The sequence below is a fragment of the Embiotoca jacksoni genome, unplaced genomic scaffold (assembly GCF_022577435.1).
Source record: "Embiotoca jacksoni isolate LCO1_2020_lvr unplaced genomic scaffold, fEmbJac1.0.p SCAF_17, whole genome shotgun sequence".
Classification (NCBI taxonomy): domain Eukaryota; kingdom Metazoa; phylum Chordata; class Actinopteri; family Embiotocidae; genus Embiotoca; species Embiotoca jacksoni.
Genome location: NW_027185307.1, coordinates 11,091,090 through 11,105,095, shown reverse-complemented (window position 1 = coordinate 11,105,095; position 14,006 = coordinate 11,091,090). Strand labels below are relative to the sequence as shown.

At 44.9% G+C, this 14,006-nt stretch overlaps 1 protein-coding gene across 1 annotated transcript; it reads right to left on the bottom strand.

The window, feature by feature from the left end:
* Positions 1–2,021: 2,021 nt before the first annotated feature.
* Positions 2,022–9,919, bottom strand: arxa (aristaless related homeobox a). Its single transcript, XM_069151600.1, has 5 exons — positions 9,453–9,919; positions 8,499–9,063; positions 6,996–7,041; positions 4,915–5,246; positions 2,022–4,152 (listed from the first exon to the last, which is right to left on the bottom strand). Exons 1-5 carry the CDS (start codon positions 9,640–9,642, stop codon positions 3,858–3,860), a joined length of 1,428 nt encoding a protein of 475 aa, XP_069007701.1. The 5' UTR covers positions 9,643–9,919; the 3' UTR covers positions 2,022–3,857.
* Between the last annotated feature and the right edge of the window lie 4,087 nt (positions 9,920–14,006).

Sequence of the window (14,006 nt, the reverse complement as noted above, 5' to 3'; positions counted from 1 at the left end):
CAAAGCGCCTTTTAGAGCTCCTCTCCCGGGGAACGAGTGACGACTGATCCGGCTGAGGCTGTGGAGTGATTGGGCCTATTCTCTCAGGCTGGGACGCGGTGGGAGAAACGAGGCCCGGGAGAGTCCAAATCACGGGCCAAATCAAGTCCAGCATCTGGGGGGGGAGGGGAAGGGGAGAGGAGGAGGTGGGGGGAGGCGACGGCGACGGCGGTGATGAAAATGGGCAGGCGAGTCGGTGGAAGGACGTTTCCTGAACACCTGGATTTACCTGTGAGAGGCGGGCGGCAGCATTAAGGCCCGGTGCATCGACACAATCCAGTAAATCACGGAGATTTTTTTTCTTTTTTTTTCTTTTCTTCTTTGTACAGCACTATTAGCAACAAAACAGCTCGTGATTGGACTGTCGTTAAAAAAAATAAATAAATAAAAAAAAATTCATATCAACATTCATTATCCTGATCATTCATGCAACAAGGAGCCTCCTGGCCCTAAGCCAAAGTAGTACAGGCCTGTCTTGAATGAGAGAGCACACATCCAACAAGTGTGACTTTATAAATCCAGAGCCATTGCCCCTGCAACAGCATTTCAATTTTCTCGCCTTTTTGCGCTGCAAAGAAAGTTTAAGCCTCACACTCAGCGGGTCATCCGCCTCCTGGCATTCCCCAGATATTAGGGACAAATTGGTTTGCCATTCATTAGTTATATTCACAATAAGATTAGAACTCCACGGACAATCTCATCAAAACCCTACAGGGCCATACAAGAAGGAAAAAAAAAAACAACAAAAAAAAAAAACCGCGCACGCTCCACTGAGCTTGAGCAAAAGAATAGGAATTTTAAAAAAAACAAAACAAAACAAAAAAACCATGCAGCTCTCACACGTCGTGGCTGGTAGTTTGGGTGCACAGGGGAAAATTGTTTTTTTTTTTTTATCTTCTTTTTCTTTTCTTCTTTTTTTTTTCTCCCTTCTTTTTTTTTTTTTTTTTGCATTATGCTTGAAGGAGCAGCTGGCCGACTTTGTGCGAGGCCGGGCTGAATTCACGTCCAGATATACGTCCCCATCGTTCCTTTCATCGGAGCTGATTCCCGTTTGTTTGGGAGTAAATTGAGTGATTAACAGGTCCTATACCTGTTAATCACTCAATGATGCGGACCTATAAAACAAGAGCGCCGGAAGAATAAGAGGAGGGTTTTTTTTTTTTTTTTTTTTTTCCCACAGATGCGGTCGATAAAAAGAAGGAACTACTTTAATCCGCGGGGGTAATTTCACGCGATTTGCTCGGGCACCATAGATGGGTCAAACGGAGGAGAATAACCATTGATTGCTGTAATAGTCCCGCATCAGTAGTTGGATCCATTGGAGAGAGAGAGAGAGAGAGAGAGAGAAGGGAGGAGGGGGGGGGGAGAGAGAGGGAGGGGGGAATTAACTCTACGAGGTTGTGTGCGTGAAAGGCCGTTTGATGAAGTGGTTTGTTACTTCATTAATGACAAAGGGGACTCGCTTCCATCGACACGGCATTACAGATGTTAAGACCAATTTAACGCCTTTAAAGGGTTTTAAAGGAAGTTTTGTGACGGGGGGCCCCCCGAGATAAAGTGGGCGATCTAATTGAAAACCCCTCGCCTTTGTCGCGCGTTTCACATGTTGGGGATTAAGCTCATGAATATATGGTCAGTATTTTGTCAACTTCGCTGAAGAGGAGAGACGCACGCAGCGCGCCGGATTAAACACCTCGTAGCACGCAGGTGGAGCTGTGCGCCTCCGCGTCTCTGCGGCGACACATTCCTCTTCTCTCTTTTCTTCTCTCGCTGCGGGCATGTTGAACATCAGGCAACCTGTTACTCAAGTTGCATGGAGATTTATTCATTCTAGTATTTTGCACGTTCAAGTCATTTTTGTAGTAATACATGTATATATGTATATTTAAAAAAAAAAAAAAATCAGTCCCATAAATTTCAATTCTGCTTAAAATTTTCGTATATTTCAGAGTTTAATCTTCAATGTAAGACAGAAAGCACAATTTTTCATAACACCTTTTATTAATAGTTCTATAATATTCTATTTAGCATTGTTTATTTTTTCCTGGTTTCGGCCTATGTCAGTCCTAAAGAATATTTGAAATAATAATAAAAGATAACTCATTTTACCAATGTAATTTATTCAAATTAGCAGTTATTAAACCAGGAAATTTACAGTCACTTAATAAGAAAGAAAAAAAAAAAAAAAAAATAAACTGTCCCTCACTCATTTCCTTGGGGAAAAGTTTTGACATAAATAATTATCTAGAAACCTAATAATTCATAAACACAGGTGAAATTCTACACAGGGCGACATTCATTAAACACTACACCGAGTGCAAATGATCAAAACACGGCCTCTTGAAATATACACGACCTTGTTTTTGAAAATCATCCTTTTTTGTTGTACTTTTTTTTTTTTTTCCCCCCTTCTTTTTACACATTATGTACAGGTTTCTCTCGCACGGTCTGGTCATTTATAGAGACACATCTCGGATCTCAACATTGCTCGCATGTCCTGGAGTCAGACTCAGAAGTTTAAAAGCCATGGGGGGGGGGGGGGGGGGCAAATTTACAGAAAGGAAGTGCATTAAAACGAGCAGAAATAACGGCGGTTTGAGTGTGGGATTTCAAAGTATATTTGTGTTGGCGTTGCCGAGTGTGACTGTTGGACAGGCGAGCAGTGGAGAGGAGTCAGGCGTGTAGAGAAGGCTATGGAAGGTCTATGGACAGTTTTCCTTTGGTTCAGGGGGGGACGGGGGGGAACGGGGACGGACCGGACCTCCTCCAACTCGCCTTTGTTATAGATGCAGACCTGCTCAGCCCACATCAATGCATACAGATTAAGCAGTGTTAATGTCGAGCACTCGTGTTGTCCACATTTGAAGTAGCACAAGAATCCTTTCTAAAAGTCTGGGTTCCCCTGCAGTTCTTCAGCTTTCACTGTGTGTGTGTGTGTGTGTGTGTGTGTGTGTGTGTGTGTGTGTGTGTGTGTGTGTGTGTGTGTGTGTGTGTGTGTGTGAGAGAGAGAGACGGACCCTCCTGTCAAAGCAACTCAACCACACTGTTAAATACTCCGTTACAATGAAAAGTCATGTTTTTAAAATGTTACTGGAGACAACGTACTGAAATGATCAGAAGTGCTCTGCAGAAAAAGAGTTATCACACGTCACAGTATTTCATTATATTAGAGAGCTTTTTTTATTTTTTATTTTTTTTTAATTTTTTTAAGTATTGCTGTTGTTTTGTTTTTCAAATTGTAATTTGTAAAGACAAAAATCGCTGACAAATAATGTAGTGAGGAAAAAAAGTCCGAAAATAGTTTTTGAAATTTTGTGAAGTGGAGTACTCAACTAAAGTACAAGTTTCTCCAATTTGTACCATAAGTACAGTATTTGACCGAATGTTCTTTGTTACGTTCTGACACCGGGGATGTGTGGACTTTGCATTTTGTTGTCTATGCCCAATTCATCTTTATTGCATTGAGAAATATATTAAAAACATGTCTTTTAGGCTGTATCTTAAAATATCGCAATTTCTCTGGAAAAACGTAAAATATTTAGTGGGTTGTCTTTTAGAAAGTGTGGGTTGTAATCACGCACACACACACACACTCTTTTTGTAACTAATGCTCTTCTGAATTTGGTCGTGCTATTTTGTTGGGGAAACATGAGGTAACAGGGATGGTTGAACGGGGGGGTTGGGGGGGTGTACATCAAGACATCAGCCTCCAGCGGTATGAGTGGGTTTTGTTTGAGGGGGAGGTTGGGGAGGGGGGGGGGGGTTTGGAATGGGACACGAGGCCGGGACGGGGGAGGCCTAGAGCTGGTGTGGAGTGTTCAGCACACCTCCTTCCCTGTGGCTCCGGTGGGCAGGATGTTCAGCTGGGTGAGCTGTGCCGAGTGTTCCTTGGCCTTGAGGCGCAGCGCGGCGATGCTGGAGGCCCTGCGGTCCGCTGCGGCTGAGGTGGAAGAGGAGGAGGAGGAGGAGGAGGAGGAGGAGGAAGAAGAAGAAGAGGATAGGTCGGGGAGGACGGGGCCCGCGTGGGAGGGGTTCTCGACGGGAGGCGCGGGCTGACGGAGGAGAGCTGCGGCGGTGGAAGCACTGGTCAGAGGACCCATACTGGAGAAGAGCCTGAAAGGAGACCGACGCGCACAGGTAACACTTTACTGTGTGTTCAAGTTGAATTCATGCCCAGTTCAATCACAGCTCTTTTCATTTGTCAAGGCCAAACGGTCTGTTTGCTCCTCGTGTCGGAGTGCCGTACGATTTTAAATGCTCTTTCTGTGTTAATGAAGATTTTTTTTATTTTTTTTTTTTACCATCCCTGAGATTATCGGTTGTTGTCAGTTTGCAGTTGTATTAAACCTCCTAAAGATTTGACGCGTCTTCAATGCAGACTTTAAAAAGATAACGTGGTGAGTACAACTCATTAATGCTGCGTAACGGAGAAGCTAATTGTGGCATATGGAGTGTGCGGCGTCATCCTCCCCCCCCCCCTCACAGCTTGTCTTGCAGGATCACACGTTTTGTTAATTTATTAAGGCATTTGGCGGAGTGATTACACACCACTGTGAATGGTTAACAGTATAACATATTTATAATCAGACACTGAGATAAACAGTGAGGGAGTGTGACTGAGGATTACTGTAAACATCAGCCATTAGATGACGTGCTGGAGGTTATTTTTAAGCCTCCGTCGCTGCTCTGCGATTTTCTGTGCATGTGCTCGACTGCAAAATTCTTGCCATTTAATGTAAAGTATCGGGGTAAACGTGAAGGTCCTAATGTATGGGAGCTCGCTCTTAACGTCTTGCAGTGCAGCGACTGGTGGGCTGTGATGTGAAGAAGTGTGAAGAACAGATTTTCAGGTCCAAGAGAAATCTGTGCATTTACCTGCCAAAAGTGGGTCCGATAAAGGCAGGGTGGCGAAACATGGCGGCTGTGCCCAGAAATGTGCCCAAACCAAGGGGGGTGCCCAGAGGCGGAGCGGAGCTGTTGTGGGGCGGTGGGGCCAGGCCCGGGAAGGCCGCTGCTGCGGCCGCGGCCGCCGTCCAGGCAGACTCCAGAGCTGGATGAGGGTGAGGAGGGAAGGGTCCTCCCTCCAGGTAGTGGCTGAGGGGATGGCCGGCTGCGAGTGGGCCTGGGAATGGCAGGCCTGACGGGTGGGCCTGCACCCCGGCCTTCTCGCGCTTCCTCCACTTGGCCCTGCGGTTCTGAAACCACACCTGGGGGGGGGGGGGCGGAGAAGATGAAGATGCTCAGATCAGGATTCAGGTTATGGGAGGAAGGTGACATAGGGCAGTCGGAATAAGAGATTCAAGTGATTAAAGAGGCTGAGTGGAAAGACATAATCTGAATGTTTCTCCTGTAGAGGTGAGGACAAGGTGGCAAGAGGTTTTCCAGCTTTCCAAGCCCCGGTCGATTTAAACCAGGCCTCCCCGTCCTGCTTACTTCACTGCAATGTTTCATTGTAATTAACATAGTTTCTATTGAATGTTGTGTCAGTGTAGTCTAATACGTGTCTAGTTCAGGTGGTGGCCAATAGGCGGAAAGTCAGCGGTAATTACATGCGAGGTAAACCCTGCCGCTCACGGTCCCTTAAATCTACTTTCTGTCTAATTAAACCCCCCCCCCCCCCCACCACCCCTCCTCCTCCCTCCAGACGGGGCTTCAGGGGTGTGGAGAGATAATTGAGAGCGGTGTTAACAAAAGATCCAGAAAATTACCGCTGAACTGGCTCCAATAACAATTAATGCGCTTTAAATTAAATTCTTAGGAGACGTCGAACAAAGTGACTTCCATCCAAGAGAGTATTTAACTTTCCCACGCATTTGCTGCGGCCTCGTTTGCACTGCGGACGGACGGGGCTTCTCCCAGCGAGCAAAATGTCAACATGTGGAAAGTGATTGAACGAGCGAGCTTGAGCGACAGGGACTGCACACACACACACGCACGCACGCGCGCGCACACACACACACACACACATTATTCCCAGAGGGCTGTTTAGCATTACACAGCCCCTCGGGAATTTATGAGTTTTTATCACCTCCCGATGGCGCCCGTTAAGTGATTTGTTCACCTACGGCCCCCTAAAGAGACATCTGTTGTTTTACCGTCGGCCGTAACCTCCCGGAGCTTCCACCGTGTTTGAACTGTCTCTCTGGTTATGAGCCCCGGGCTTTCGACATGCAAGCCACGCTTTCAGTGCAAAGCGAAAGAGGAGAGGGGAGGGATGGCGAGAGTGGGGTGGGGAATGGGTGGGTGTGTGTGTGTGTGGGGGGGGGGGGGGGGGGGGGGGGAAATCGGGTGGGAGGGGGGGGGGGGGGTGCAAACACCTTTAATGGTCTCTCATTCGCTCCCAAGTGCAAAGCATCGGATCAATGCAGGTCTATTGCAATCACATAATGGGAAATCAAATAGCATTATCCCTCCCCTCTTTCTCTCCATCCCCTCCCTCTACCTCCTCTTTCCCTCTCTCTCTCTCTCTCTCTCTCTCTCTCACACACACACACACACACACACACACACACACACACACACATCTCCCCCCCTCTCCTCCTCCTCCGTCTGATGGGAATTCAAACACCATCTCATCCCAGGAATACAGACAGTGTTTGCTCCTGCACTAAGTGAGCTTTTTATGAATCGCCAGCGTCGCCTAATTGCCACTAAAACGTCCCCCGTTCGCGTGTAATAACATTCAATAACAGGAAAGACCTTCTCCGCTCGGCGACTGGGAGCCATTTAACACATTTCACTGTAATAAATTATTGCCTCAAATTGGCCCGTAATCGTTGATCCTCAATCAGTGACGCATATCACCGGTTATTATCCAGCGCTGGACATTTTATGGAGGATAGATAAAACATTAGGGGATGCTGCCCCCCCCCCTCCCCTTTTTCTATTTGATTTATAAGTCACAGGCTTTTTTTTTTTTTTTCTGTGCAGAGAAAGACAAACATGGAGCCACTTACTTGAACGCGGGCCTCTGTAAGATCCAGGCGCATTGCGAGCTCCTCTCTGAAAAGAATAAAATAAAAAAATAAAAAAAGACGGAGAAAAAGAGGGGGGAAAGAGACCGGAAGAAAAGATTCAATGTTACAGGCCACCATTTGGAAGCAACGGAGAATTGTTGTTTTGTCCCCTCCTGTTGTTCACTGTCAACAATAGACGAACAAAATAGACTGGATTTTTTTTTTTTTTTCTTTCACCTCCCCGGCACGAACTGCAGAAAGACGCCATGGCCATATTCTATTTTCCCTGTCACGGAGGGTTAGAAATAGGCCTAGTGATTGTTAGATTTTCCTTAGCCAAGGCCTGTCACTGTAACAACATAATGGCTGAAATAATGACATCTAAACTAGCCTGCCACAAAGCAATTGAAGCTCCCTTCAGCTACAAAATGGGTTTGCGGTCCCAATTAGACCTACAAGTCGCCTTAAAGTAAATCGATTGGAAAATATGAATAATCCCTATGGTAAAAGAAATGTGAAAATCTTGTGTCTTTTAATGTCATAAAAGCTTTTATTTTGAAGCAGAAAAAAGGCGAATGTGTCAATTATTAGAATGTTAATTTAGCATAAAATAGATCTGAAATTATATTTATAGGGGAGTTTATTTGCTTTTGGTCCCAAATAATATTGCAAACATATTTTTCAAAAACATTTCTATTAGCAAAAAGCCTTAAATTCAATGCTGTAGCGCTCTGCGTTTCACTCAGTGTGTGTGTGTGTGTGTGTGTGTGTGTGTGAGTGTGTGTGTGTGTGTGTGTGTGTGTGTGTGCGTGCGTACACCTGCCCTTGGGCTTGAGGTTAGGCCCTGACTTTTTACATCCAGTATTATGTCCAGCGGGAAACCTGAGCAGCTCCAGTTAATTATTCCTCCTGACAATAACACCACTGTCGTCTGCAGCGATACAGGTTTTAAAAAAAAATATATAATAAAAAAAAACCAACTGTCCCCATTCAGTGTTAGCACTTACAGGTCTATTGTGTTCACTTATGCAAGGCACGGGTTTATGAGCTGTGATCCGCACAGTGTCCTGTTACAGACGTGTGGAATTATTGAGACCGTTTCTGGACAATTTTATGAGCTATAGGGACGTGTTTATTTGAAATTAAATACAATTAATTATCACCTTCAGGCATGAGATTATTTTGTGTCTTTATGCCTTTCTTTGACTTTATTCAAATATAGCCATCAATAATAATGATAATAATAATAATAATGTAAATACAGTAATATAGGCTTATTATCAACATTTTATAATGCTCATTTAAATTTATATTCAATCTATAGGCCATCAAATTTTACTTTTTTAATTTACGAAGGGTGTCTAGGTTAATTTTTTTTTTTTTTAATTGTTAAAATATTTGTAATAGCCTAATAATTTCGGGTAAAGTAAACTTCTAGAATTTAAAAACATCTATACCGACCTATTTAATTTGATTTTTTTTTCCAGTTTAAATTGTTCTGACCTGGTGAAGACGTCGGGGTAGTGTGTCTTCTGGAAAGCCCTCTCCAGCTCTTCCAGCTGGTAACTGGTGAAGGTAGTCCTGTATCTTCTCTGCTTCCGTTTCAGCATCCCTTCCTCCGAGTCACTGCCAGCCGACAGACACACGCTGTCCTCCCCGTCCCTCACGTCCCCATCCCCGGCGTTCAAGCTCTCCCTCTCCTCGTCCTTCGGGGAGAGCGTGGCCGCGTCCCCGCAGCTCTCCTCCTCCTTCCCGGCGTCCTCGTCGAACTTCAACGGGCCGAGCTCCACCAGTCCCAGGCTGCCGTCCTCCGAGGCCTCCTCGGGGCTCTGGTCGCCGTCACCCCGGCTCAGTGACGCGTTCTCCCGGTAAGACTTGCTGCGGCTGATGCTCACCTGCGGCGCCTGGCTGATTTTGAGGCTGTCGCTCGCTTGCTCCAGCAGCAGCCTCTCCCTCTCCAGCTTCTCCGCGTGGTCGTGGATGTACTTCCCCCCGGGTCCGTACAGCCGGCGGAGTTTAGGCGGCAGGTGCATGTCAGCGCCGAGAGAAAGGGGCTCCTTCGTCGGCCCTGAGAAAAGAAGCATGTGAGAGATGTCAAAAAAAATAAAATAATGAATAATAAAATAGCACTGAATAAGCAGTTCAAATTTCTTCAACGCTAAATAAAGTTAAATACTTTCACAGGGCGGGAAACAATTCGTTCAAACTGCACTACGACTGTTGAGTCTGGGAAACATTTATCGGCACGGTATTATGAAACCGACGACATTATTTCCGGTAAAAACGTGCTTTCTCACCGAATGACCTTAGGTGCAATATCCCCCAGACTTCCTAAAGGAGTGCACGTCTCTCCCCTACAACAACATCCCAACATAACCAACGCAGGCTTGTCTTTTTTTCTTTTTTTCTTTTTTTTTCTTCTTTTCCTCCAACACTTCAGCTCCAAGTAAGACTCACCGTCAGCCGTCTTGTCGAGCTCCCCTCTGCCGGGCAGACCCGTCAAACTTTGCGCCCCTATCAGTCTGACCTTACAGGGACTCCGGCGGCCCAGAATGCTGTCTATGCAGTAAGAGGAGAGCAGCGTCGGGGATTTACTGCTCTTCCTCTCGCCCCGGTCGTGGATATCTTCCTCAAACTGGCCGCTCATGTCGACGCTTCGGTTCGTCTTTCGGTACCAGCCTGTCAGTCTCCCACTCTCTCCCTCTCTCCCTCGCTCTCTCTCTCTCTCTCTCTCTCTCTCTCTCGGGGTCCGGTGCCCTCCTTCTTTTTCTTCTGTCCTCTCAGGCCGGTGTGTCTGCTTACGGAGACCGCTCACTCCTCCCTCCTTCTCCTCTCTCCCCTCTGTCACTCCTCTGTCACACTCTCAGCTATAATGACAGACAACGGGTTGGCTGGGCTCGCGCTGCGCTCGGGTCTGCCAGGCGCTTCTCCGCTCCGCTCCGCGCGCTCGCTCGCTCGCTCGCTCAGCATACGTGTAGGCTTTTTTTTTTTTTTTTTTTTTTTTTTTATCGCGCGCCTGATTGGCTCGTTACGTGTGTATGTGGGGAGAGAGGCAGCGCGGAGCTGCTTTATATGTTTTTTACCATTAAAGTTAATTTGAGGGAAAGGCAACAAAAACCCGACATGGAGTTTTATGTTACTTCCGTGGAACGAACTCGGAAGATAAAGTTATTTCCTGCATGTCGGTGTGATTTTAGTTTTGTGCCGGCAACTAAAAGCTGCAAAAAAATAACTGCAGAGACAAAAAAAAACATTTCACGATGCAACAATTTTACGACAGACGTAAAGGTGGGTTTAATAACATTAATCAAGGGCAAGAAACTGGCCAAAAAAAAAAAAGTAGCCAACAAACACAATAATCAGCCCAAAGACTGCTGGTCAAACCGGTACAAGATCACAACAGGCCTTTTATGACATTTCAGATTAAAATCACAGGTGTAAATAATAAACTTAATGACAGCTTAAAGGTTGGACACCTGGAATAGAACATCACTAATGTCATTAGTAACACCTGAACTTTCCTCGCTATGACAAGTCAAAATGTCTAGTGTGAAAAAGGCCAGCTCTGTATTGTCCTGTACAGAATAGGCATATTTTACTACATTATTATTACAGTGATAAAAAAAAATTAACTATACAGCTATTGCTCACGAAGAACCAGCCACTCTTCATTTAAATGTATTTAGGACCATGTACAGGAAACATTTATCTCAAAAAGGGGATGAGATTTTCTGTTTCCAGATTTAGCTACGAGCTAATTTCCATCTGCAGCCCCTATAGGTAGAAGCCATAGGGCGTTAAAGTTCATTTATACAAATTCCTCCTTTCTTATTTCAATATTTATATTTGATACAGAGGCCTATATTTAATATGTACAGTTATTATAAATCAATAATGAATAAGATAATAATAATAATAATAATAATAATAATAGGAATAATATTGTGATTAAACAGGGTTTAGGCCTGTGTTTTCTTCAATGATTTTCGGTATAGCTACATGTTGGTGAGCCTGCATCGTTCCTTTCTTCCGTTCAATATCTTTTTCAGGCCATAGCACACAAACACTGACTCCTCCTGCCAACGTGAAAAAAAAAAAAAAAAAAAATCTGTCGCGGAGTTTTTGTTCAACCAGAGAGAGCGCCTGCAAGAGCCATGTCAGAGACTGAGTCACCTAGAAATACAAATATCAATACCGAGATCAGAATTTTGCCCAGGATTGTGTCATTTTGCATCATTTAAAAAAAAAAAGAAAAAAAAGTTGTGGTTTGACAGAAGTTTACGCATTAACACGGTTAATGGGCATTCTTCTATCTATCTATCTATCTATCTATCTATCTATCTATCTATCTATCTATCTATCTATCTATCTATCTATCTATCTATCCATCTATCTATCTATCTATCTATCTATCCATCCATCTATCCATCTATCTATCCATCTATCCATCTATCCATCCATCCATCCATCTATCCATCCATTTCTTGCTCTGTCTCTCCCTCCAATTGCCTGCTCTCTGCTGGAGTTGTGGATTGACTTAAAAAGTGAGGGTGGCGCGGCGGTGATGAGCCGCCGCACGGGGAGCCGGGGTAGCACGCAGGGACTCCGCTGTGGAGAGGGGGAGAGATGGAGAGATGGATCGAGAATGTAATTTTAAATGAAAGTCTATTTAACCCGCTGTGAATGGCATGACCCCTATCCTCGCCTCAGAGCCCATCACTGTTAAAAGGATCATTTTCAGAATTCAATCCAAAAACTTCAGCAAGCTGCAATTTACTCTCTCCCCTCTCCCTCTCCCTCTCTCTCCCTCTCCTCTTCCCCTCCAGTTATGTATCTGCCCAGCTAGAGCTTCGCAGCAAACGAAAAATAACAATAAAATATATGTCCAGAAAATTGCACAAGTTGTTCTGTGTTTTTTTTTCTTTCGTCTTCTTCTTTTATCTATTTTTAAGCCACAGCTTTATGACCTCCTTTATGATTGGAACTGGAATAAGAGCGCAATTGATCTCTGGAAAGTTGAGTTAAGGTGCAGGTATTAGTGGAGGCAAACCAAGCTAACTCGGTTTTAATGTTTTTTTTTTCTTTCTTCATTTAAGAGCCTCCGTAAAAAGTTGAACAACTTTAAATTGTATCTGCAGACGTAAAGCATTTAAGTGGAGGAATGTGACATTTTCGATATTAACCTTTAGTGTTGCACATTTCCTCTAAGGCCTGTGAAGTTTCTGAAATCGCACTGTTGCCATCTGCATTTATAAATTATGCAGTCCTCTAAACAGATGCACACTCTCACCTCACGGATGGTGTCACATTTAATCCACCCGCAACTTTTTGCGGTGTCACAAACTTCCGAGCTTGTGTATTTGCACGCAGATCAATGTAATGAGTGTAATAACAATATAAAATGTTATGCCTTTTTCCTGCGCGGTCACAAACAGACGTGCGTAATACAGACGGGTATTTAGAGTCGCTCTGTAATTTGGGGGCCACAATTTGATTCATTTATCCGCACACTGTTATTAACCCTGTGGAAAAAGAGATGTCAGCCGCCATTTCAGCCAGCAGGACATCCGCGCTTTGTTTAAATGCACTAATTACGCGCATACATTAGAGGGGGACGGAATAGCCTGAGCGCAATTTTCACATTTTCAATTTTCCGTCTGTTTGACGTGCAGGTGAAGAGATGGCGGAAAGAGGCCGCCTTCCGTTTCGGCACCAGCTCCCCACCGCCTCCCCTGTATTATCATAACATCCTAACTTGATCATATCCAGGGAAAACAACGGGTGGTGTGGGGATACTGTTGCTGTGCCGCTGTGTATTAAGGCCCCACAAGTCCAAAGGCCTTTCTGTTTATTTATTTTTGTTGTTGTTGTTGTTTTGAGTCATCCACCTTGGCCGTTTACTTCAAACACGTTAAGGTAAGTAGGAGGATTCGGAGCATTTATGAGGACATTTTAACAGCATGGTGATACCGGGTGTCTCTGCTCTATTTCAGCGCGTGTCTCTTCCTCTCCAGAGATGGCCATGGAAGTGATACTAATGAAGTCCGTCATTCAGGACCAGCAGGTTGTCCTTCGCCTTGCAGGTCATTCAATTGGCGCCATCTCCTGGACGGAATAACAAACTGCTCAAACAGGTAAGAGCCAGATTTGAGCAAGTAAAGACGGAGAAATACTCAACAAGTACCGTTCCTGTTCACTTGTTCTACATCTATAATAGTCAGTGGGTCAACGCGCATTCCTGCCTTTTCCTCCTTTATCGCCACCGCAAACTGCCTCCTGCCTCTTGAACTACAGATGCTTCTTGTGGGAATAAAGTAACTTAATCAATAGTGAAACCTCCATGAACCTATTGCAGGCAGGTGCCCTACAGCAGTGCATGCAGGAACTGGACTATTTAATCCTATTTATGATCATTTTGCTATTTCCTCTCTGCAATCCAACAAGTTTATCCCTGTGCAACACGTGTAATACTGGTTTCTAACATGCACCAACTGGCCCCGGTGACGACGGCCCTCCATCCGTCCCTGCGCTCTGACATAATTGGACACTTGCTCTGCTTGAGAGGCCAAGAAGGAAAGGGGGAGAGAGGGAGCGAGTGTGTGTTGGGAGGGGAGGGAGGCTTTTAAGGCGCGCGTAAGCAAAGTTAATTAGCGGTTATTAACAGCCCGCATAATGAGAGCGAGAGGGAGTCAATTTAATGACTTTGTTAGCGCGAGTTCAGAGCGACAGGCGATGATCGAAACAACAAAGGCGAGCGCGCACGCAGCCATCATCCGTAATTTCCAGCGGTAATGCGGTCTGATCAGAAACAAAGGGTTCTAATTTCGTTCAACTGACTCGATAATTTGTCCTTATGTAAGGAAAATAATTAATGACTTAATGCTTCAACAGAAGTAGCTTTCTTTGGGAGGGGATTTCGGAGGCCTCGTTTGCTGAAGACGGTGGTAAGGAAATCAATTCGCAGCCCTATAATTATTTACATCATGATTCTGAAACGTGGACGTGTCCCTT